Source organism: Pseudophryne corroboree, chromosome 1, assembly GCF_028390025.1.
Source record: "Pseudophryne corroboree isolate aPseCor3 chromosome 1, aPseCor3.hap2, whole genome shotgun sequence".
Lineage (NCBI taxonomy): Eukaryota > Metazoa > Chordata > Amphibia > Anura > Myobatrachidae > Pseudophryne > Pseudophryne corroboree.
The window spans coordinates 706,679,693-706,706,338 of NC_086444.1; the positions used below are offsets into that span (position 1 = coordinate 706,679,693).

Below are 26,646 nucleotides of genomic sequence, written 5' to 3' on the forward strand. Positions count from 1 at the left end.
TGCGTGACACTGCAGTGCCACTCCTAGATGGGCCCGGTGTTTGTGTCGGCCACTAGGGTCGCTAATCTTACTCACACAGCTACCTCATTGCGCCTCTTTTTTTCTTTGCGTCATGTGCTGTTTGGGGAGGGTTTTTTGGAAGGGACATCCTGCGTGACACTGCAGTGCCACTCCTAGATGGGCCCGGTGTTTGTGTCGGCCACTAGGGTCGCTTATCTTACTCACACAGCGACCTCGGTGCAAATTTTAGGACTAAAAATAATATTGTGAGGTGTGATGTGTTCAGAATAGGCTGAAAATGAGTGTAAATTATGTTTTTTGAGGTTAATAATACTTTGGGATCAAAATTACCCCCAAATTCTATGATTTAAGCTGTTTTTTAGGGTTTTTTGAAAAAAACACCCGAATCCAAAACACACCCGAATCCGACAAAAATAATTCGGTGAGGTTTTGCCAAAACGCGTTCGAACCCAAAACACGGCCGCGGAACCGAACCCAAAACCAAAACACAAAACCCGAAAAATTTCAGGCGCTCATCTCTACTTAAAAGGCTTTATATGTTCACACTGGAAAAGAGGCGACTGAGAGGGGACATCATTAATATTTATAAATACAATAAGGTACAATACAAGGCTCTATCAAACGATTTGTTTACCAAAAAAATACTACATAGGACACGAGGACACCCACTGAGGTTAGAGGAGAAAAAATTCCATACCCAACGGAGAAAAGGGTTCTTCACAGTAAGAACAGTAAGGATTTGGAATTCTCTTCCAGAGAAGGTAGTAATGGTGGACACAATCAATAAGTTTAAAAATGGATTAGATAAATTCCTAGCTGAAAAAAATATCCAGGGATACGGCATTTAATTAATATTTAAAGAAAAAATAATAAAATAATGTAATGTACAATAGGTTGCACTCGATGGACATTTGTCTTTTTTCAACCTCAACAACTATGTAACTACAATATGTATATAAAATCCTATTTTTTTAGCAAACCATTCAACTTCTCTCCAACTTGTGATGTCACAGAAGTAGGTGGACAGTATCTGCATACTTCTGCATGTTTTGAATAAATAATGGGTTGGGTTTTTTTTAAAGAAAAAAACCTTTTGCATATTTTTTTTTAATAGAACTGCACTTTTATTTTTCTTCAATAAAGTGGAGGATTTGGGCATGGGCGCAGGCAACTGTAAGGACTAGGGGTGCTGGGTGATCGCAGAGGGTAGGATGCGGGAAGGAGGCACTGTGGGGCTGCAGCCGGAGCTGGTGATCGCGGGGGGGCTAGGGGTGCAGGGAGACAGTGTGGTTGGGTAGGGGGGGGGGGGGCTAGGATATGGGTTGCAGTGGCATATAAGAGGAAGCAGAACTGGGGGTGAAATATAAGTATAAGAATATCACAAAGCCTTATTTGAATTCCTTCATAATACAAAAAGCTTTATGTACACCTCTGCTGGGTATAGTCATCCAATTAAAAACTAAGTCAGGGAGCATGGTTGAACAAGGGGTGTCCAAAAATATACAACCCCTTTAATAAGCACAAACCAAAGATAGGGATAAATACACATCATTCAGTTAAAAGCACGGCGATCCTGCCTCCGCTGCCCCTGGTTCTCCTCCCACTGCGCCACCACTATTTGGGGGTCCCGGTGTCACAGGGGCAAATGGATTTTCCACACCGCTTGGTAGCATCTGATTCTATCCGAGCCTTTGCTTTAAAACAGGCACATCGCCTGTGCCCTTTTATCGTCTCAGCTTGTCCACGCACAGTTATTTTTCAATGCATCAGTTTTGCACATAAGGTTGCCTTATGGTCAGCTGCTGGCAAACTGAGCCATATCATGTGGTTTAATCACCGTTTATTGCTCTTCCACTACTATTCTGCTGAGGTCACTAAGGCACTTAAGTAGAGAACCCGTTTGCTCCAAGCTAGTTCAAGCATATCAAAAAAATACAGATTTTCCACAGTAAAGAATTTAAAGATTTAACTTCAGCCAATGATACTAATCCTTTTTTTGGAGGATGAAAAGTCAGCTAACTGTATGACCGCTCCAGACTGAGGGATCTTGAGAACTTATTTGATGAGTGTCTTTCTCCTTACACACTCCAGCTGTGGCCTTTTGTATTACCTCTAAACTTTACTGGTTTTTGCTAGACTGCACAGTTACTACTTTGTTACTTGTTTAATATCCCATATTTTAGTTATATTCCATCAGTTAGATTCTGCAATCATTGATAGATCTACAGTATACCTAATTGTTGTTTTTGTTTATTTGTTTTTTACATTGCAGTACTCTTTAACTAGGTTTCCTTAGTTTCCTATATTTTATGTGTAAACTGTTTGGTTTATTCATTGGGCAATCTATTTTTCTTTGTATCCCTTAGTAGTTTGAGTGGAGAAGCCCATGACGTCACTGTTCTACCTTCTTTCAGAAGGGAGGGGGGGAGGTTTGGATGAGGACCGATTTGTACTATTTCTGAAAACAGCAGAGAGGCATGGAATGTTCACCCTAAAGCTTTCTGGTCCTGAAGTCAGGCCCGATAATCATTGAAATCTTTATAATCCAGACAAGAAAACCACATGGAAGCATATTCCTGATATCTGTCTTGACTAGTAACATAGTATCTAAGGTTGAAAAAAGACAATTGTCCATCGGGTTCAACCTATTATGGTCTGCTATGCATGATTATTTTGTATAAAATTTTGACTGAAGTTGCTGACTGCCGTTCCGATTAACCCCTCTTTTTTATAATAACCATAGTGCGTGACTATGCCCCGTAACCCTGGATATCCTTATCCATTAGGAATTTATTTAACCCATTCTTAAAGGTGTTGACTGAGTTGGCCATTACAACTCCCTCAGGCAGGGAATTCCAAACACATATCGTCCTTACCGTAAAAAAGCCTTTACGCCGTATTGTGTGGAATCTCCTCTCCTCTAACCTGAGCGAGTGTCCACGAGTTCTCTGTGTTGATCTAACCAAAAACAGGTCCTGCGCAAGAACTGTATATTGTCCCCTTATATATTTGTAAATGTTGATCACGTCCCCTCTTAATCTCCTCTTTTCCAGTGTAAACATGCCTAGTCTTGCAAGCCTTTCCTCGTATTCCAGCGTCTCCATACCCTGAATTAGTTTGGTCGCCCGCCTTTGAACCTTTTCTAGCTCCAGGATATCCTTTTTGTAGTAAGGTGCCCAGAATTGTACACAGTATTCAAGGTGTAGCCTCACAAGTGATTTATATAACGGGAGTATAATACTCTCGTCCCTAGCATCAATTCCCCATTTTATGCATGCTAATATCTTATTAGCCTTCTTTGCTGCAGTCCTACTTTGGGTACTACTGCTTAGTTTGCTATCTATGAGGACACCTAAGTCCTTTTCCAGTACAGAATCCCCTAATTTTACCCCATTTAGTAGGTAGGTGTTATTTTTGTTCTTGTTACCACAGTGCATTACCTTACACTTGTCTGTATTGAAGCGCATTCTCCATTTCGCTGCCCAAGCTTCTAATTTAACTAAGTCATTCTGAAGCGACTCAGCATCCCCCTCCGCATTTATAACTTTTCACAATTTGGTATCATCTGCAAAAATTGACACCATGCTCTCTAGACCTTCTGTTAGGTCGTTAATGAAAATATTGAACAATAGCGGTCCTAATACTGAGCCTTGCGGCACACCACTTAGCACTTCAGTCCAAGTTGAAAAAATCCATTAACCACAACGTGCTGCTCCCTATTATCTAACCAGTTTTTGACCCAAGTGCATATTGTACTTCCTAGCCCTGATTCTTGTAGCTTGTAGATAAGTCTCATGTGTGGTACAGTATCGAACGCTTTGGCAAAATCTAAAAAGATTACATCCACCTCTTTACCCTGAGCTAGGTTTAGTAAAGAATAATTCCTCCATATCCATGTACACGTCGAGCCTTTATAACCAAACTGGTATTGGAGGAGGGTGTGTGACCCTCAAAAAGACCAGGATTATCACTTTCATTGTATTAATAAAATGCTTAAGTAGAAATTTCCTATTTTTGGAAATAGGGGTATCTATAAGATTGAGCATTCGGAAGGCGTTCCTTCCCCCCTTGGTAATCTGAATAACTGCAGAGGTGTCCTCATACATCTGGCCTTAATATGCTATGCACCAGGGGATGGCTGTCGTGAATGAGCTGACAGGTCTCATGCAACTACGTTAGCGTTGGTTGTCGTTTTTTTTTTTATTTGCTGAAAATTTCTTATCTGCATTGCTATGTGAATAAGGAGACTATGATTAAAAAGATATGCGGCATGCCTATATTCAGTATGCATCTGCAACTATCTGCATACAAAATGCTATGTAGCATTTCGTATGCATATAGTCATGGTCACACACACAATATAGGTATGCCGCATATCCTTTTAATCAGCACAAGCTGTCTGTGCTCCCTATTCACAGCGTTTTGCAAATAAGATGTATCTTAAGGGAAAACGGTGCAAAAAAATGCTACCGAGTCACAGCACGGCATGGCGTGCCTAGTAGGACTGTTAGACTTCTGAACGAGGCTAGATGGAGGTGAATACATCTGTATGGCCCTAATTCAGATGTTGTTGTTTGTACTATTGCTATCTTTTGCCGTAAGCAATTGCGATTATATACTAATATGGGCAGAGGCCTGTTGGACGGGAGCACGTAAGTAATTTACGCAACTGGTCATTTCTGCATGCCCAGAAAATGCAATCTGTACGTGACACCGTGACACTCCTGCGTTTACCCAATCATTCACTATTACCAACCATCGCATTTCAATTGCTGCGCGTGCACACTGTGCCTCCGCTGCATGCGCATTAAGAAAATCATTTGCGTACAATAGCAGCTTCGCGACCGCATCTGAATTAGGCCTTGTATCCCAAAAGTTATAAATCTTGAGAGACATTCCCACCAAACCATTACTAGAAAAGTCTGCACACACATCTTCATAGATAAAAGATAATCAAGGGGTGTTCCCAGTTACATCCAACAAAGGATCCACCTGAGCAGCTTGAGACAATGAAAAAACTTTTTAGTGCTTACATATCTTCGAAGTGTGTTGACGTTCCGGACAGTTAAGATCTTTTGTCAAGACAGTCAAACAGGTAACATGTTCAGCAAAGCATAGATCTGGAAAAGAGTGTACAAACTCCTTACCTGGTGTTTCTCCTTAAGTAGCCATATTCCACATGTGCGATACAGACCTTATTTGCACAGCAATCCTGGCATTAAGGTGGTGTGGGGACATGTTATAAGGCCATGATTAGGTTTGTTTGTTATTTGGTGGCTGCTACACTGCTCCAGAGCAATTTTATCAGCACTTTCCAGTTGCAGACCATGCATTCCAGCACTGTGAAACGCAAGGCACTTCCGGTCCGTACACATCCGGATTTGTATCCCAGCTTGTTTGGCCCATATGGCTACTTAAAGGGAAATACCAGGTAGGGAGTTTATACAATATATTTTCCAGATCTATACTTTGCTGAACATGTTACCTGTTTGACTGTCTTGACAAAGACCTTAACTGACTGAATCATTGACACCCTTTGAAGATATGTACGCAATAAAACCTGTATTCATTGGCTCAAGCTTCTTTGCACGGGAGTTTCTGATTTTCAAGGTTATAAATATAAAAGTGTTTTATTTACTTTGGGGCCTAGGCCAAACATTGAATAGCCAGCATAATAAGGTTTAGGAGGGCATTTAGAGTCTCAGCTGTTATACAGTATAATATGTTAGTACAGGTGTCTCCTTATACATCTGGCCATGCAGCACGAGATCCCTGTAGACAGTGAGCCGCCAGCTCCCGTCCAACTTAGCTAACGGCGGGTGTCATATTTGTTTTGCCGAAAATGTATCTTCGTTACAACTCAGTGTGACTAGGAAGCACGAGGAGACTGTGCTGATTTATTTAATATGACACTTGTATATTGTGAGTGACGGAGTCTGTATACGGAGCAGAACAGAACTTATTGGGAAAAGCTGTGGCTGCTACTTTGCAGCACTTCATGTAAAGATTCAGAGACTCTGTTGCATACAGATGTCATATAGTATATCAAATTAATCAGCTTGTGTGTCCTAGTCACATTGTGTTGCGACTAAGACGCATTTGCAGCAAAAAAGACTCCCAACGCTAGAATACTCTCCCTCGACCTGGTGTGCCAAATAGGGCTGTGTGGTGTGACTGCAGCAAAGATGAGTAAGTACACATCTGTGTAATATTCCTCAAGGCAGCAAATATATTGCCTGTACTGACACATTGTACAGAGTGTAGGGTGAATGGTAAGAATCTCATATAGCTGCATCCAAAAATCAGATGAGTGCTCAACATTTAGCACGATTTGTGGGAGTACTAGCACCTACTGTATATGAGCTAAAACAGCAGGGGTACGGTAAGATATATGTAAAATAAAAAAATTAATTTGTTGGAATCAGACACCTTGAGAGCTATACAGAAGAGTCCCAGAATCTGAGTCCCGTGGTCATTCTGAAGAGAACTCAAATCTGCCTCCCAGTTTATACTTGTGAGGGAGGAGGGCATTTCGCAAATAGCAGGAATTGTCACAATTGGCATAAGACAGGATTATCCTAGGCGGGGGCCAAATCAATCTCTAAACTGAGCATGTCTAGCTCAGAAAAATGACCATTAAGCCAGAGTGGAACATCAGGGTCCAGACCCTCACCCCTAAACAAATCCTGTGCAAATCGCCAGACCAATGAGGCTTGACCTAGTGAACAGGGTTGATCCTCCAGAAAACGTTTAGAGAGACAGATCTGTAAAGGAGATAGAGACCCCTTCTTATCAACAATGAACCCCACCATGGTTGAATCAGAACTAGTACTCAACCAGGAGACCAGATGTGCTGAGATAAAGAATGAATTGCAATCATCTTGCCTAACCATGTAAAAGGGGAAATTATTCTGGAGATAAGAAAAACAATGGAGTATTGAAAAACATATAAATATTTAGGCTGAATATCCATTTGAAACAAATTAATAGAACTCATAACAGTAAGTGGAAGTTTTTGTCATATATGAATGCTTTGTTAAAATATGCCATAATGGGCATCACACTGCATGTCACAAAGTTGGCAGTATGGAGGCACCCAGATACTGAAAGGAGAGAGTCCATAGTAAGGGGTAGGGGAGGGAGGTAAGGAACCATTTAGAGGGAAAATATTATTTTTTTTAAATCTTGAAATCCCACATGAGATGATCCAGTGAATTGCAATCATGGGCCAAGAACAACAGCATATCATCCTTATACAGGGCCTGATTCTGATTTGTAAGGATTTGCACAGTCGTACAAATAAAATGCCAGAGGCGTATTTAGGATATAGAGGCCTCCTGCATGTTTGAGGACCACCATTGCGACCATCGGTCGTTATTCGTGATGGTAATAGCAGTCCAGTCTGTGGAAGTGAAAACCATGCCCCCCATTTTGAAGAACAGTGCCAGTTGCTTCCCTGCTTTACCCCACAAACGGTGCATCATGTCAGTCATGTTGTGGCTAAAGGAGGGATGTGAGTGATATTGCAAGACTGCGCATGTGCATAACGGGTCTTGCGCAAGCAGAAACTGCAAACAATTGAATTTGTTCCTATACCATAGGGTTTGCATACAAATCCGAATCAGGCCTATAGGCCCTGGATACCAGGATCCATACATATGAGACTTGCTAGAGGCTCAATGGCTAACGTACACAATGCAGATGGGAGAGGGCAGCCCTGTCAAGCTCCATGACCTAGAGTAAAGGGAGAAGTAATATAACCAGTCACAGACACTGAGGTTGCTCGGGAGGAGTAAAGGAAACTGACCCAAGCAATAAAACAGGGACCAAATCCAAAACTAGCTAGCATTTCCTTGAGATACTCCCATTCAGCAGAGTCCAAGCCTTTGGTGGCACCACCACCCCAGAGTTTTCTTTTGCACATGAGAGATGCCGGATTAACTGGCATAACGCCAGTCTCATCAGGATGTATTATAGTAACAAGCACTGAATAAAGGTGGGTAGTAAACATGTTTGCCAAAATCTTACTGTTAGTAGTAAGTATGGAAATAGGTCTATAAGACTCTGAGTAAAGGGGTCCATACCAGGTTTTGGCAGCAGCACTATTGTTGCCTCGGACATTGATAAAGGAAGGATGCCAGCATCCAAGAGAGCAGCACTATAAGTCTCAAGGAGATGAGCAATAAAGAAATGCTTGTTTTTATATACTTCCAAGGGAACCTCATCAACCCCATGGGCCCAAGTATGCGGAAAAGAGGCGTTGTCAACATCCTCTTCCACTTCAATGAAGGGGGCATCTAAGTATTCCATAGCTTCATCTGCTAAACAGGGCAAACCAACAGAATCCCAATAATCACCAAGTAAGTAGCCTTAGTGGCATATTGTGAAGAGTAGTACTGCAGAACACACAGCAGCAATATTCCCAGTCCTGAGAGGATTCCAGGATAGACGAGACCGCTCTGGAAGCACTGTCCGTGTATGCCAAAAAAGCCCAAATAACTTCAACATCTACCTGAGAATATTGTAAATGATGTAGAGATCAACAGTTTACAGGAAAGGGAAAGCAATGACACATAGGCGAACACAATTAGCAAAATATCAGTTAAAAACAAAAGCATCACATAAAAAGATAGGCAAACAAAATGCAACATAACAAACATAACTAACCCAAATCTGCAAATTACCCTGTATAGCCCATAAAACTAAGGTATACATAGTCACATAAAAACCACTAACCAAACTAAACTAAGATAAACCAGTGCTGAGCAATAGACCACCTGACTAGGGCAACATGGCAGAACAGAATATGCCATTGCGCTGCCTCATCAACCAGGGAAGTCTGGAGAAATAGTCAAACAAGAAGTAAAATAAGGAGGGCAACTAAACCTAAGCTATTGATGCAAGACCCTCTTATAAAGCTTGCAGAGTGATGTCTGCAAATACAAACAAGAAATCCCAAAATAACAATAAGAGATAAAAAAAAAGCAACAACGTGTACCAGCTTAAAATGAAATACCATACCAGTCAAGTGAGTAACTGGGAAAAACAACTGAGGCACTCACAGGGAACAAGGAACTCGCGAGTCCCCTTGTCAAGAACCAGGGAAGATCAGAAAGTCCAACAATGAGTGAATCAATAGTGAGGCAGTGGATGATGTGGAAGCCATGCCTGGGGTATTGAAAAAGTGAGTATCCCCATCTGCCACCACTCAAAAACGAGACAAAGTGCATGCACTAAGCTGGTGATACCAAAACTTGTGCTTAACTGGGAGAAACACAAAACAGTTTTTCTGGAAGTGATTGTCCAACTTGAGATGACCTTCTAGTCAGGTCAGCCACACTATCCCTTATCATTATAGTGAAGATTGCAGGCTATAAAGGCCCTCTGGGGCTCCAGGAGGAGGGTGCCTGGAAGGAAGTGGATAAACCCACTACACAGAATGTTGCAGGAAAAAGCCTCCCTGCAGAACAATTGCACCAGACAATTTTCAAGCAATGACTCCAGAATGAACCCATTACCCAGTGGTGGAACTTGTAAGTGGTGGGCAAAAATATACTTTGGGCCCCCCTCCTCTGACCCACCCCAAGTTAATATGCCACATGCCAGTGGTTGACTGAGAGAGGCTGCGGATGACAGGGAGTAGCAGTGGGTGGCAGAGAGAGACACAGAGTAACATGGAGCAGCAGTGGGTGACAGGGAGAGGGTAACGAGTACAATCGCACATTCCTTTGCTGTGTGGACCCCAGAGGGGATGTATTTTACTGATGGAGGGTGTTGAAAGAAGAGTGTGCAAGTGCACAGACTCTAATCTTCCTGTCCCTATCCCAAGATGACCACCAAGATCACTATTAAGAAAGTGCAGGGGCAATCTAATTTCTTATTTCTTTACTGTATAAGACTGTAATGTGACATGGTGGGAGACATATGTCTTCTACTTAGCTCCTATGAGAGACCTGGTTAACACCTGCCATAAAGCTGTTTCAGCATTCCTGCACAGCTGCCCGTTTGCAGTATACACTCACTGTCTAGTGAGCTGTATGAAAGCCTGATTCTCTCCCGCTCCGCTCCATCACAAGTGTACATGTAACAGTGGGTAAAGATGTACCTACTATCTATTAAAAAGTCAACTCCGCTGGTTAAGTACCTGGGCTGTTCATAGTTTGAGTAAACCACTGTGCCTATATAACTGCAATATCAACACCTGCACACAAATCATTTCCAACAATTGGAACACAGCAGCCACTGCAGTGTCAGAGAGGCGGGCCTCACCCGTGTGCTTTCCTCAGTGCAGCAATTGGTCAAGCAGGCTCTGAAAGCACCAATTACACTGGCTACAAGCTGCCTTTAATTCACAGACGTCTGTGATTCGGGAAAAATTCACAGCTCTCTGAATTAGAGGCAGTACGTGTCTGCGGGCATCAGCTCTAACAGACAGCAGGACTCTCCTATCAGTCTGGCTCAGATGGCAAACACAAAAGGTAAAAACTCACCTGTGAGGTAAGGGGCAGGTTCCTCAGGCAGTAAGGTCCACTCTGCTCTCTTTGCTGAGCCAGTCATCTGACTTTGCTCAAAATGGTTGTGCAGTGGCCAAGGGATAAACTCATTACTGGTCTGGCAGCAGTGGGCCCCTTCGTCTCCATGGGCCCAGGTGCAATACACCTGCTGCACCAATGGTAGTTCTGCCTCAGCCTGTTCCGAAAGGCTTACAAATCACAAGTTGTTTCTACGGATTTGACCCTCCACGTCGTATAATTTGGAGTGACAGCTGGCCATCTGATTAAACAAGAGGGGGATCACCCACAGAGCCAAAACTACAGTCAGAGGGAGTCAGCTCTTGAGCTGCAGAATGGTTTTTAGATGAGAAGGGAAGGGGGAGGCAGGAGTACGGGCAAAATGTTCCAACAGGCAGCTCTAGAGGCATGACCCGATTTTCCCATGTTATGTAATAAAATCACTGAAGTCCCTTAGTATGTAGGTAGGTAGGCCCAGTTAAGGCAGACATATAAAACAGACAGTCGCTTGGGGGGAGGAGCTTATGAAGATGAAGAAAAACCCTCCTGAATTCACGACAACAGTTCATATAAATAAAAGCAGCCAATAGCAGGAGAGCACAAGAAATGTAGAAGTTGGCAGTAGGGCCCATAGGAATTAAGAAGCTAGCAAAGAGGCATAGGCCACCTTAGCCAGGTGCACCACAAGTGCCAGAAAAGCCAGCTTTAACCATCCAGCAGCAGCCTGTGTAACTGCAATCCAATATGGCCACTGATAGTGCAGGACACCAGGAGGGCCCAATGTAGCCCAGGAGGAAAGGAGGCAGTCGGCTTTGCAGCTTAGCCAGTATAGAGGAGATCACTGCCCTCCAGGAGTTCAACAGAAACTGAGATCTGCTTCACTGCAGCAACTGAGGTGAGATGCTATATGTCCCTCAGGCACATGGGAGAGGGTATGTCACCTGAGTGGCAGCCAGTAATAGAAAAGCCCCAATTCCAGTCCATCAGGCCACAGATGTCAATGATGTAATTATAGTCAGGGGCCACAGTTCCTACAGGATAGTCGGCAGGAGAGCAGGTAGGGATGACACTGATTCCATGCCATGTCCTGGGGGCTGATTCTAAAGGTGCATACACACAGTGAGATTTTACATGTTTTTGGACTTTTTCATACTTTCTAATCCATGTCGGCAAAGAGTTGGTTATAAACCTTGTGTGCGACTCACCGAACCCAAAGAGTGGCGAGCGAAGCCTTTCTACAACTGGGGGTCCCAGATGACAAAACTATCCACACAAACTCCAAAAATGCAAAAAAAAAAAAAATGGTGTCTATCTTTTTTTATGTCGAACATTTTCATGTCGACCTTTGACCCTCTCTACCTTTTGACCCTGTAGACCTATTGTACTGTCTACTTTTTTTCATGTCTACCTTTTGACCATGTCGACCTTTTGACTGTCTAACATTTAGTGTCTATATATTGACTGTCTAACTATTATACCACACCCGTACACACCTTTAGTCAGTTGTGAAATGGCTGTTCTTGCAGTGGAAGACCGATTTACTAACTTAGTTTCTGTAGAGCTAATGTTAGGATCCATGTGGCTTCTGTCCACATCTGCAACCATCATCATTTTCATCTGCTCTTGCACCAGCCCCATGATTCATGCAAGAGATCTGCCTGAAACAAACTTCCCTTCTCAGTACGTATGACTCATAACAGAATGGAAGTATAGTTGACCCAAGACACTTCTACAAGAGGAACAGTTCTTTGTAATCAAATAGTCAACGCCCTGAAATGCTGATTTCACTCAAAAACAGGGCGATGCCTTGGAGAAAGATCAAGTGGAGTAGGTGCACAAAACAATCAGTTACTGTAGCTTCTGTCTGGGCAGCTACTGTATATTAGAGTTTGGACACACTTCTATCAAATGTGAATCTCTCTGCACGTTTTAAATCTGCCTCACGTGCAGTGTAACATGATTTTTCCAAAGTGCACCGTTAGTGTGGGTACACACTAGAATGATATTGTGACGATTTGCCGTATTGGAACGACAAATTGTCTAGCATGTACGCACAACTGTGCGCTCCCGCGGGTCACATACAACGTCCTCTGGTTGGCCGTGCTGCACAGTCAATCAGGAGATATCTTATACCTGGCCAGTCAGTTTATTGAAGGCTTTTATTACATTGTGTAGTGTGTATGGAATATGGCCCAACCATCTTGATTGGCCGTTGTTCTGGCTGGTAGCAGCCCCTACTTGTTCTTTCTTGCTTTATTACCAATTTCGGAAATGTTTGGCTGTTTCTAAACATATTTTTTACTTATACAAAAAAAGTATTGTTTATTTATAGATATACAAACCAGAAATCCAGGGTGCCCTAGATTTCTTTGTATGATAAACTAAGGTTAGAGAAAATGTGTGCTGAAACGTATTTTGGGCAGCATGGATGGTGTAATGGTTAGCAAGCAGGTCATAGGGTTCGATTCCTACCATGGCCCTAAATCTGTGGGGGTTTTATATTCTCCCCGTACTTGCGTGTGTTTCCTCTTGGTACTCCGGTTTCCTCCTACAATTCAAAAATATACTGGTAGGTTAATTGGATCCCGATATAAAAAAAAACAACAACCCAAAACCCTAGTGTGTATGAGTGTGTGTATATTTGTAATATAGATTGTAAACTCCACTGGGGCAGGGACTGAATGGCCAAATATTCTAATGTATTTAAACTTACTCTCCAGTAATATACTAATATTGATCAGCTATATTGATTTCAGTTGAAAACCCATTTGCTCTATCCCGGGCACAACACACTATGTCATATCCATTGTTCATACTATTTAACACTCATACAGACTGAGAGAATCTCACCTTTTTTGGAAGACACAAATGGTATGGGTGCTTTGTTTTGTAGGCTGCTAGATTAGTCCATTTTCCAGAGTGTATTAATTTAATCAGCAAGAGTCTTTTTGCGTACAGACTTCTATTTTCATTGAATGACTCTCCTACAGCCTTTAAATCTGTAAAGGCTCTATGAAAACTGGTCCACACTGTCTTGGCACTGCTGAGCTCTGTGTAAGAGATGTCATTGACATGTGAGATGAACTAGATAGTACACCGATCTAGCAAGGATTGACTTGCCTGCACAGTCTATCTTTTCTTGCGATGTCGACCTATATAGTCAAAATCTAAAGAAAATATCTCACCGTGTGTACACACCCGAAGTCAATAACAATAATAGATTCTTATGTAAACATCTATTCGTTTGTAAAGAGACAAGTATTTGTGTTTATTTTCTTTGTTTCAGTATGATTCTTAAAAAAGATCATGTGTACATTTCTACAGTTGTATTCTGTAGGCTATTTTATATATATTTTTTTTTCCTGCAGAAGATGTTTGCTGCAAGCCCATATTCAGACCCAATTCAAATTGAAGATCCAGATCCCCAGCCAATCACTGATGGAGAAGAAGGTCTGATTTGGGTTATTGGTCCAGTCCTGGCTGTTGTTTTTATAATCTGCATTGTCATCGCCATTCTCCTTTACAAAAAGTAAGGTTCTTAAATACTGATTTTAAAGTACTGGTAATAACTTTCAATTGGCTTAAAATATGTTTTTATGATTCACTAAACAATGAGTTTATGTCCGGACATCCTCCTGCACGTTCCTTGTCACTTGTAAGAAAAGAAAAAACAAGTATATAGATTGCAGAGTTGGGTACGGGAACCTGGCAGCCAGGATGTCAGCGGTCATAATACTGACCCTGACATCCTGACTCTTGTAAATGCCAACAGGTGTGCAGGAGGCAGCTAAGCCTAATCCCCTCCCTCCTCTTAACCCTTCCTCCCCACAGCCTAAACCTAACCCTTGGTACCCGTAGCTTAACCCTAAACTCCCCTTCCCGCAGCCTAACCCTTTCCCTCCACCTAACCCTCCCTCCCCACAGCCTAAACCTAACCTTCGGTACCCGTAGCCTAACCCTAAACTCCCCTTACAGCAGCCTAACCCTAATCCTCCCACCCCGCAGCCTAATCCCGCCTGTTGGGATGCTGGCGTCTGTATTCTGACAGATGTCAGGATTCTGACGCCTGCATTCTCTTTGGCGGGATCCCATCTACATCCCATATAGTACACCATTGGCGGACCAATTTAGACATTGTAAGTGGGTTCCAACCCTCTCTTGAATACATCTATTATAGCCTATAAATGAAATACAGTAGCCTCAAAAATCCCCATATACAGCAGAGTTGGCTGGTTTAAGCCACCTTGGTTCAAACCAAATAGTTTGTCATTAAAAAAAAAAAAAAAAGCTGTGTTTTTTTTTTTTTTTATTATGCTGTGACTAGACTACTGGCACAATGCCAAAACTTCTTTAAGAAAAAGTCTATTATGCTAAAAACTAGTGTTTTTATTCAAAGTGTGTGTGTGTGTGTGTGTGTGTGTGTGTGTGTGTTTCTCCGAAAAGTGCTTTTGCATTCTCCATTTTGTATTACTCTTCAAATGTATTCAATTATAATAAGTAGGACCAATGCTCAACATTAACTTGTTCTTATTTTCAATTTCATCTATATCTGAGTTTACTTTGTATGTATTATCCTTTATATGGCGCCACAAGGGTTCTGCAGTGTCTAAAAATGTACATAAACTGAATGAACAAAACAAGATCAGTGACATATAGTACAAGACAGTGTAGGACAAGCACATTGTATATAAACATTTCTGCATCAATGGGCATGACTGAAATAATCATCAGGGTGGCTGAAACAGAGGGCTACGTGTCATTGTAAGGAGTATGGTGTAGACGATAGTCCAAGTAAGAGAAGGAAAAGCACATGATAAATAGAGCCGGCCCTAACCAATATGATGCCCTAGGCAAGATTTTGGCTGGTGCCCCCTAGCACCACCGCTAGTTCCACCTCTGACCCTGTACCCCTTCCCCAGCACTATCACCCCTCGCCCAGAGCAGTCCTCATTTTGGTGCTCCTATCCCCTATTTCTCTGACGTCCTAGTGGATGCTGGGACTTCCGTAAGGACCATGGGGAATAGCGGCTCCGCAGGAGACTGGGCACAAAAGTAAAAGCTTTAGACTAGCTGGTGTGCACTGGCTCCTCCCCCTATGACCCTCCTCCAAGCCTCAGTTAGATTTTTGTGCCCGAACGAGAAGGGTGCATGCTAGGTGGCTCTCCTGAGCTGCTTAGAAGTAAAAGTTTAAATAGGTTTTTTATTTTCAGTGAGTACTGCTGGCAACAGGCTCACTGCATCGTGGGACTAAGGGGAGAAGAAGCGAACTCACCTGCGTGCAGAGTGGATTGGGCTTCTTGGCTACTGGACATTAGCTCCAGAGGGACGATCACAGGTTCAGCCTGGATGGGTCCCGAAGCCGCGCCGCCGGCCCCCTTACAGAGCCAGAAGAGCGAAGAGGTCCGGAGAAAGCGGCGGCAGAAGACGTTCCTGTCTTCAAATAAGGTAGCGCACAGCACTGCAGCTGTGCGCCATTGCTCTCAGCACACTTCACACTCTGGTCACTGAGGGTGCAGGGCGCTGGGGGGGAGCGCCCTGAGACGCAATAAAACACTATAAAAACCTTATATGGCTAAAGAAATGCATCACATATAGCTCCTAGGCTATATGGATGCATTTAACCCCTGCCAGTTTTCCTGAAAAAAGCGGGAGAAAAGGCCGCCGAGAAGGGGGCGGAGCCTATCTCCTCAGCACACAAGCGCCATTTTCCCTCACAGCTCCGCTGGAAGGACGGCTCCCTGACTCTCCCCTGCAGTCCTGCTACAAGAATCAGGGTAAAACAAGAGAGGGGGGGCACTATTGGCAGCTAATATATAATACAGCAGCTATAACAGGGAGTAACACTTATATAAGGTTATCCCTGCATATATATAGCGCTCTGGTGTGTGCTGGCAAACTCTCCCTCTGTCTCCCCAAAGGGCTAGTGGGGTCCTGTCCTCTATCAGAGCATTCCCTGTGTGTGTGCTGGGTGTCGGTACGATTGTGTCGACATGTATGAGGAGGAAAATGATGTGGAAGCAGAGCAATTGCCTGTGTTAGTGATGTCACCCCCTAGGGAGTCGACACCTGACTGGATGGTCGTATTTAAAGAATTACGTGACAATGTCAGCACTTTGCAAAAAACTGTTGACGACATGAGACAGCCGGCAAATCAGTTAGTGCCTGTTCAGGCGTCTCAGACACCGTCAGGGGCGCTAAAACGCCCGTTACCTCAGATGGTCGACACAGACCCAGACACGGATACTGAATCCAGTGTCGACGGTGAGGAGACAAACGTAATGTCCAGTAGGGCCACACGTTACATGATCACGGCAATGAAGGAGGCATTGAACATTTCTGACACTACAAGTACCACAAAAAAGGGTATTATGTGGGGTGTGAAAAAACTACCAGTAGTTTTTCCTGAATCAGAGGAATTAAATGAGGTGTGTGATAAAGCGTGGGTTTCCCCCGATAAAAAACTGCTGATTTCTAACAAATTATTGGCACTATACCCTTTCCCGCCAGAGGTTAGGGCACGTTGGGAAACACCCCCTAGGGTAGATAAGGCGCTCACACGCTTATCAAAACAAGTGGCGTTACCGTCTCCTGATACGGCCGCCCTCAAGGAACCAGCTGATAGAAGGCTGGAAAATATCCTAAAAGGTATATACACACATACTGGTGTTATACTGCGACCAGCAATCGCCTCAGCCTGGATGTGCAGCGCTGGAGTGGCTTGGTCGGATTCCCTGACTGAAAATATTGATACCCTGGATAGGGACAGTATTTTATTAACTATAGAGCATTTAAAGGATGCATTACTATATATGCGGGATGCACAGAGGGATATTTGCACCCTGGCATCAAGAGTGAGTGCGATGTCCATTTCTGCCAGAAGGGCGTTATGGACGCGACAGTGGTCAGGTGATGCAGATTCCAAACGACATATGGAAGTATTGCCGTATAAAGGGGAGGAGTTATTTGGGGTCGGTCTATCAGACCTGGTGGCTACGGCAACGGCTGGAAAGTCCACCTTTTTACCCCAGGTCACCTCTCAGCAACTCAGGCACGGTGGGGGCCCGTCTCAGACCCCTGGATCCTGCAGGTAGTATCACAGGGGTACAAATTGGAATTCGAGACGTCTCCCCCTCGCCGATTCCTGAAGTCTGCTCTTCCAACGTCTCCCTCCGACAGGGAGGCAGTATTGGAAGCTATTCACAAGCTGTATTCCCAGCAGGTGATAATCAAGGTACCCCTCCTACAACAGGGAAAGGGGTATTATTCCACGCTGTTTGTGGTACCAAAGCCGGACGGCTCGGTGAGACCAATTTTAAATCTGAAATCCTTGAACACTTACATAAAAAGGTTCAAATTCAAGATGGAATTACTCAGAGCAGTGATAGCGAACCTGGAAGAAGGGGACTATATGGTATCTCTGGACATCAAAGATGCTTATCTCCATGTCCCAATCTTCCCTTCTCACCAGGGGTACCTCAGGTTTGTGGTTCAAAACTGTCATTATCAGTTTCAGACGCTGCCGTTTGGATTGTCCACGGCACCCCGGGTCTTTACCAAGGTAATGGCCGAAATGATGATTCTTCTTCGAAGAGAAGGCGTCTTAATTATCCCTTACTTGGACGATCTCCTGATAAGGGCAAGATCCAGGGAACAGTTAGAGTTCGGAGTAGCACTGTCTCAGGTAGTGCTACGTCAGCACGGGTGGATTCTAAATATCCCAAAATCACAGCTGATTCCAACAACACGTCTACTGTTCCTGGGGATGATTCTGGACACAGTCCAGTAAAAGGTGTTTCTCCCGGAGGAGAAGGCCAGGGAGTTATCCGAGCTAGTCAGGAACCTCCTAAAACCAGGCCAAGTGTCAGTGCATCAATGCACGAGAGTCCTGGGAAAAATGGTGGCTTCTTACGAAGCAATTCCATTCGGAAGATTCCATGCAAGAACTTTTCAGTGGGATCTGCTGGACAAATGGTCCGGATCGCATCTTCAGATGCATCAGCGGATAACCCTATCTCCAAGGACAAGGGTGTCTCTCCTGTGGTGGTTACAGAGTGCTCATCTTCTAGAGGGCCGCAGATTCGGCATTCAGGATTGGATGCTGGTGACCACGGATGCCAGTCTGAGAGGCTGGGGAGCAGTCACACAGGGAAGAAATTTCCAGGGCTTGTGGTCAAGCATGGAAACGTCTCTTCACATAAATATCCTGGAACTAAGGGCCATTTACAATGCCCTAAGTCAAGCAAGGCCTCTGCTTCAGGGTCAGTCGGTATTGATCCAATCGGACAACATCACGGCAGTCGCCCACGTCAACAGACAGGGCGGCACAAGAAGCAGGAGGGCAATGGCAGAAGCTGCAAGGATTCTCCGCTGGGCGGAAAATCATGTGGTAGCACTGTCAGCAGTGTTCATTCCGGGAGTGGACAACTGGGAAGCAGACTTCCTCAGCCGACACGACCTCCACCCGGGGGAGTGGGGACTTCACCCAGAAGTCTTCCAAGTGATTGTAAACCGTTGGGAAAAACCAAAGGTGGACATGATGGCGTCCCGTCTCAACAAAAAACTGGACAGATATTGCGCCAGGTCAAGGGACCCTCAGGCAATAGCGGTGGACGCTCTGGTAACACCGTGGGTGTACCAGTCGGTGTATGTGTTCCCTCCTCTGCCTCTCATACCCAAAGTACTGAGAATCATAAGAAGGAGAGGAGTAAGAACTATACTCGTGGCTCCGGATTGGCCAAGAAGAACTTGGTACCCGGAACTGCAAGAGATGCTCACGGAGGACCCGTGGCCTCTACCTCTCAGAAAGGACCTGCTCCAGCAGGGACCTTGTCTGTTTCAAGACTTACCGCGGCTGCGTTTGACGGCATGGAGGTTGAACGCCGGATCCTGAAGGAAAAAGGCATTCCAGATGAAGTCATCCCTACCCTGGTCAAGGCCAGAAAGGATGTAACCGCAAAACATTATCACCGCATTTGGCGGAAATATGTTGCGTGGTGTGAGGCCAAGAAGGCCCCTACAGAGGAATTTCAACTGGGTCGTTTCCTGCATTTCCTGCAAACAGGACTATCTATGGGCCTAAAATTAGGGTCCATTAAGGTTCAAATTTCGGCCCTGTCAATCTTCTTCCAAAAAGAACTGGCTTCAGTGCCTGAAGTTCAGACGTTTGTCAAAGGGGTACTGCATATACAGCCTCCTTTTGTGCCTCCAGTGGCACCTTGGGATCTCAATGTAGTGTTGAGTCTTCTAAAATCACATTGGTTTGAACCACTCACCACTGTGGAATTGAAATATCTCACATGGAAAGTGGTCATGCTGTTAGCCCTGGCTTCAGCCAGGCGTGTCTCTGAATTGTCGGCTTTATCATATAAAAGCCCTTACCTAATTTTTCATTCAGACAGGGCAGAACTGAGGACTCGCCCTCAATTTCTCCCTAAGGTGGTTTCAGCGTTTCACATGAACCAGCCTATTGTGGTACCTGCGGCGACTAGGGACTTGGAGGACTCCAAGTTGCTGGACGTAGTCAGGGCCCTGAAAATATATGTTTCCAGGACGGCTGGAGTCAGAAAATCTGACTCGCTGTTTATCCTGTATGCACCCAACAAGCTGGGTGCTCCTGCTTCTAAGCAGACGATTGCTCGTTGGATTTGTAGTACAATTCAGCTTGCACATTCTGTGGCAGGCCTGCCACAGCCAAAATCTGTAAAAGCCCATTCCACAAGGAAAGTGGGCTCATCTTGGGCGGCTGCCCGAGGGGTCTCGGCTTTACAACTTTGCCGAGCAGCTACTTGGTCAGGGGCAAACACGTTTGCTAAATTTTACAAATTCGATACCCTGGCTGAGGAGGACCTGGAGTTCTCTCATTCGGTGCTGCAGAGTCATCTGCACTCTCCCGCCCATTTGGGAGCTTTGGTATAATCCCCATGGTCCTTACGGAAGTCCCAGCATCCACTAGGACGTCAGAGAAAATAAGAATTTACTTACCGATAATTCTATTTCTCGTAGTCCGTAGTGGATGCTGGGCGCCCATCCCAAGTGCGGATTGTCTGCAATACTTGTGTATAGTTATTGTTACAAAAAAATCGGGTTGTTTATTGTTGTGAGCCATCTTTTCAGAGGCTCCTACGTTTATCATACTGTTAACTGGGTTCAGATCACAGGTTGTACGGTGTGATTGGTGTGGCTGGTATGAGTCTTACCCGGGATTCAAAATCCTTCCTTATTATGTACGCTCGTCCGGGCACAGTATCCTAACTGAGGCTTGGAGGAGGGTCATAGGGGGAGGAGCCAGTGCACACCAGCTAGTCTAAAGCTTTTACTTTTGTGCCCAGTCTCCTGCGGAGCCGCTATTCCCCATGGTCCTTACGGAAGTCCCAGCATCCACTACGGACTACGAGAAATAGAATTATCGGTAAGTAAATTCTTATTATTTTAAATAGGAACAGTGTGCACATTTGTCGCACAGTTCAAGAAGGGGTGTGGTCTTGCAGGGAAGGAGCATGGCCACACACATGTCACACATTATTAATGTCCTTATAAACATAATGTGCCTTACACATTATGCCAACCTTTTTTAATACCCTTATACACATAATGCCCCTTACACACATGCCGAACACTACTGCACAACCAACGCACCCGCACACAGCACTCACATGGCCGCTAACACTGACCTCTGCCTTAGCTTGGATACAAATGTGTCCTCATACATTTTGCCTCAATATGCCATGCAACAGGAGATGCCTGACGTGAGTCATCTGGCAAATTTGCTAATGTTGGGCGTCTTTTTTGACGAAAATGCGTCTTATTTGCATTAGTATGTGGCTAAGATGCACAAGCTTCTGCTGATTAAAATGATATGCAGCATGCCTATATTCTGTGTGTGACTGTGGCTGTATCTGCATACAGTGATTTCCAGGAATACACTGTAACTTAGCATTTAGTATGCAAATACAGCTGCAGTCTCACACAGAATATAGGCATGCTGCATATCATTTTAATCAGCAGAAGCTGCTTGTGCCCATAGGCATACCAAATGCCCCAGGCATTTGCCTAATTTGCCTATGCACAGGGCTGGCTTTGATGATCAGCAGTAACCTTGAGCGGCACATGGAATGGATTGCAAGGTACAAATGGAGACAGAATATAAAACAAATGAAAAACAAAGTATGTTACAGGATTTACTATAAAAATCAGTCACAAGCGACTATGTATTAATATGTTTAGTCTATGTATGTTCAGATGTAATAGGAATAATACACTGTAAAAAATGTATTTTCTCTAACGTCCTAGAGGATGCTGGGGACTCCGTAAGGACCATGGGATAGACGGGGTCCGCAGGAGACATGGGCACTTTAAGAAATAATTTAGTTCCTGGTGTGCACTGGCTCCTCCCTCTATGCCCCTCCTCCAGACCTCAGTTTGATACTGTGCCCAGAGGAGCTGGGTGCTTTTCAGTGAGCTCTCCTGAGTTTGCTGTTAGAAAGTATTTTAGTTAAGTTTTTTATTTTCAGGGAGTTCTGCTGGCAACAGACTCCCTGCACCGTGGGACTGAGGGGAGAGAAGCAGCCCTACTCTCTGAAGCTAGGTCCTGCTTCTTAGGCTACTGGACACCATTAGCTCCAGAGGGATCGGTACGCAGGATCTCACCCTCGCCGTCCGTCCCAGAGCCGCGCCGCCGTCCCCCTCGCAGAGCCGGAAGGCAGATGCCGGGTGAGTATGAGAAGCAAAGAAGACTTCACAGGCGGCAGAAGACTTCATGATCTTCACAAGAGGTAACGCACAGCACTGCAGCTGTGCGCCATTGCTCCACACTCCTCACATACTCCGGTCACTGTAAGGGTGCAGGGCGCAGGGGGGGGGCGCCCTGAGCAGCATTGGGGACCTCATATTGGCAAAAGTACACATATATCCAGCTGGGCACTGTATATGTGTATGAGCCCCCGCCAAAAAAGTTCAGTTTAAGCGGGACAGAAGCCCGCCGCCGAGGGGGCGGGGCTTCTCCCTCAGCACTCACCAGCGCCATTTTTTCTCCACAGCACCGCTGAGAGAAAGCTCCCCAGGCTCTCCCCTGTTGATACACGGTAGAAGAGGGTTGGAAAGAGAGGGGGGGGCACATAATTAGGCGCAAAAAAACTATACTTACAGCAGCTACTGGGTTAACATTAAGTTACTGTGTTATTCTTAGGATTTATAGCGCTGGGGTGTGTGCTGGCATACTCTCTCTCTGTCTCTCCAAAGGGCCTGGTGGGGGAACTGTCTCCAGAAAGAGCATTCCCTGTGTGTGTGGTGTGTCGGTACGCTTGTGTCGACATGTCTGATGAGGAAGGCTATGTGGGAGAGGAGCGGGAGCAAATAAATGTGGTGTCTCCGCCGATGGCGCCGACACCTGATTGGATGGATATGTGGAAGGTTTTAAATGATAATGTTAATTCCTTGCATAAAAGATTTGACAAGGCTGAGGCATTGGGACAGTCAGGGTCTCAACCCGTGCCTGACCCTATGTTGCAGGGTCCGTCAGGGTCTCAAAAGCGCCCACTATCCAAAATTGTTGACACAGATACCGACACGGATTCTGACTCCAGTGTCGATTACGATGATGCAAAGTTACAGCCAAAATTGGCTAAGTCTCTTCGATATATATGATTATAGCAATAAAAGAGGTTTTGCACATCACTGAGGAAACCCCTGTCCCTGACAAGAGGGTGCATATGTATAAGGGAAAGAAGCCTGAGGTAACCTTTCCCCCTTCACACGAACTGAATGAGTTATGTGAAAAGGCTTGGGAATCTCCAGATAAAAAACTGCAGATTTCCAAACGGATTCTTATGGCGTATCCTTTCCCGCCAACGGACAGGTTACGATGGGAATCCTCCCCTAGGGTGGACAAAGCTTTAACACGCTTATCCAAGAAGGTAGCCCTGCCGTCACAGGATGCGGCTACCCTTAAAGATGCTGCTGATCGCAAGCAGGAGGTTACCCTGAAGTCCATTTATACACATTGGGGTACCTTACTAAGACCGGCAATCGCGTCGGCCTGGGTGTGTAGTGCTGTAGCAGCATGGACGGATACCTTATCTGAGGAGATTGATACCCTAGATAAGGATACTGTATTATTGACCCTGGGGCATATTAAAGACGCTGTCCTATATATGATGGATGCTCAAAGAGACATTAGTGTTCTGGGTTCTAGAATAAACGCTATGTCGATTTCTGCCAGAAGAGTCCTGTGGACTCGGCAATGGACAGATGATGCCGACTCAAAAAGGCATATGGAGGTTTTACCTTACAGGGGTGAGGAATTGTTCGGGGAGGGTCTCTCGGACCTGGTCTCCACAGCTACAGCTGGAAAGTCAAATTTTTTGCCTTATATTCCCTCACAGCCTAAGAGAGCACCGCATTATCAAATGCAGTCCTTTCGATCACATAGAAACAAGAAAGTCCGAGGTGCGTCCTTTCTTGCCAGAGGTAGAGGCAGAGGAAAGACGCTGTACAACACAGCTAGTTCCCAGGAACAGAAGTCCTCCCCGGCCTCTACGAAATCCACTGCATGACGCTGGGGCTCCAATGGCGGAGCTGGGCCCGGTGGGGGCACGTCTTCGAAATTTCAGCCACATGTGGGTTCACTCCCAGGTGGATCCCTGGGCAATAGAAATTGTGTCTCAGGGCTACAAGCTGGAATTCGAAGAGATGCCCCCTCACCGATATTTCAAATCGGCCCTACCAGCTTCCCCCCAAGAGAGGGAAATAGTGTTAAAAGCAATTCAAAAATTGTATCTTCAACAGGTGGTGGTCAAGGTACCCCTCCTTCAACAGGGAAGGGGTTATTATTCGACCATGTTTGTAGTCCCGAAACCGGATGGTTCGGTCAGACCCATATTGAATTTAAAATCCCTGAACCTATACCTCAAAAGGTTTAAGATGGAATCACTAAGAGCGGTCATCGCAAGCCTGGAAGGGGGGGATTTTATGGTGTCTCTGGACATAAAGGATGCATACCTTCATGTCCCTATTTATCCACCTCATCAGGCGTACCTGAGATTTGCTGTACAGGATTGTCATTACCAATTTCAGACGTTGCCGTTTGGTCTCTCCACGGCACCGAGAATATTCACCAAGGTAATGGCGGAAATGATGGTGCTCCTGCGGAAGCATGGTGTCACAATTATCCCGTACTTGGACGATCTCCTCATAGAAGCGAGATCAAGAGAGCAGTTGCTGAACAGCGTATCACTTTCACTGGAAGTGTTACGGCAACACAGCTGGATTCTCAATATTCCAAAGTCGCAGTTGGTTCCTATGACTCGTCTGCCTTTCTTGGGCATGATTCTGGACACAGACCAGAAAAGGGTTTATCTCCCGATAGAAAAAGCTCAGGAACTCATGACCCTGGTCAGGAACCTATTGAAACCAAAACAGGTGTCTGTGCATCACTGCACTCGAGTCCTGGGAAAGATGGTGGCATCATACGAGGCCATTCCCTTTGGCAGGTTCCATGCGATGACTTTCCAATGGGACTTACTGGACAAGTGGTCCGGGTCACATCTTCAGATGCATCGGTTAATCACCCTGTCCCCCAGGGCCAGGGTGTCACTGCTATGGTGGCTGCAGAGTACTCACCTTCTCGAGGGCCGCAGATTCGGCATTCAGGACTGGGTCCTGGTGACCACAGACGCAAGCCTCCGAGGTTGGGGAGCAGTCACACAGGGAAGAAATTTCCAAGGTCTGTGGTCAAGTCAAGAGACTTGCCTTCACATCAACATCCTGGAACTAAGGGCCATATACAATGCCGGCCATATACAATGCCCTGCGTCAAGCGCTGACCTTGCTTCGCGACCAACCGGTTCTGATCCAGTCAGACAACATCACCGCAGTGGCTCATGTAAACCGACAAGGCGGCACAAGGAGCAGAGTGGCGATGGCGGAAGCCGCCAGAATTCTTCGCTGGGCGGAGAATCATGTAAGCACACTGTCAGCAGTGTTCATTCCGGGAGTGGACAACTGGGAAGCAGACTTCCTCAGCAGACACGACCTCCACCCGGGAGAGTGGGGACTTCATCAAGAAGTCTTCGCACAGATTGCAAGTCGGTGGGAACTGCCACAGGTGGACATGATGGCATCCCGCCTCAACAAAAAGCTACAGAGGTATTGCGCCAGGTCAAGAGACCCTCAGGCAGTAGCTGTAGACGCCCTGGTGACACCGTGGGTGTTCCAGTCGGTCTATGTATTTCCTCCTCTTCCTCTCATACCCAAGAACCGTGGCCTCTTCCTCTAAGACAGGACCTGTTGCAACAGGGGCCCTGTCTGTTCCAAGACTTACCGCGGCTGCTTTTGATGGCATGGTGGTTGAACGCCGGATCCTAGCAGAGAAAGGCATTCCGGATGAGGTCATTCCTACGCTGATAAAGGCTAGGAAGGACGTGACATCTAAACATTATCACCGTATATGGCGAAAATATGTTTCTTGGTGTGAGGCCAGGAATGCTCCTACGGAGGAATTCCAGCTGGGCCATTTTCTTCACTTCCTACAGTCCGGAGTGAATTTTGGCCTAAAATTAGGCTCCATTAAGGTCCAGATTTCGGCCCTATCAATTATCTTTCAAAAGGAGTTGGCTTCTCTACCAGAAGTTCAGACATTTGTAAAAGGAGTACTACATATTCAGCCTCCTTTTGTGCCTCTGGTGGCACCCTGGGATCTTAACGTGGTGTTAAGTTTCCTAAAGTCACACTGGTGTGAACCACTTAAAACGGTGGAGTTAAAATATCTCACGTGGAAGGTGGTCATGTTGTTAGCCTTGGCTTCGGCTAGGCGTGTGTCAGAATTAGCGGCTTTGTCACATAAAAGCCCCTATCTGGTTTTCCATATGCATAAAGCGGAATTGCGGACCCGTCCACAATTTCTGCCAAAGGTGGTATCTTCTTTTCATATGAACCAATCTATTGTGGTGCCTGCGGCTACACGTGACTTGGAGGATTCCGAGTTACTTGATGTAGTCAGGGCTTTGAAAATTTACGTGGCCAGGACGGCTAGGGTCAGGAAAACGGAGTCGCTGTTTGTCCTGTATGCATCCAACAAGATTGGTGCTCCTGCTTCAAAGCAAACTATTGCTCGCTGGAT

The 26,646-nt window shown here is 45.2% G+C and overlaps 1 protein-coding gene across 15 annotated transcripts in view; it reads left to right on the forward strand.

The window, feature by feature from the left end:
• The window catches only part of PTPRS (protein tyrosine phosphatase receptor type S), a 752,553-nt gene that overhangs the window by 523,249 nt on the left and 202,658 nt on the right, over positions 1 to 26,646 (forward strand). For all 15 annotated transcript variants that reach the window (XM_063914875.1, XM_063914874.1, XM_063914881.1 and 12 more), the window contains one exon: positions 13,901 to 14,061. In XM_063914875.1, coding sequence (XP_063770945.1) covers positions 13,901 to 14,061 — 161 coding nt within the window. The remainder of the gene's footprint in view (positions 1 to 13,900; positions 14,062 to 26,646) is intronic.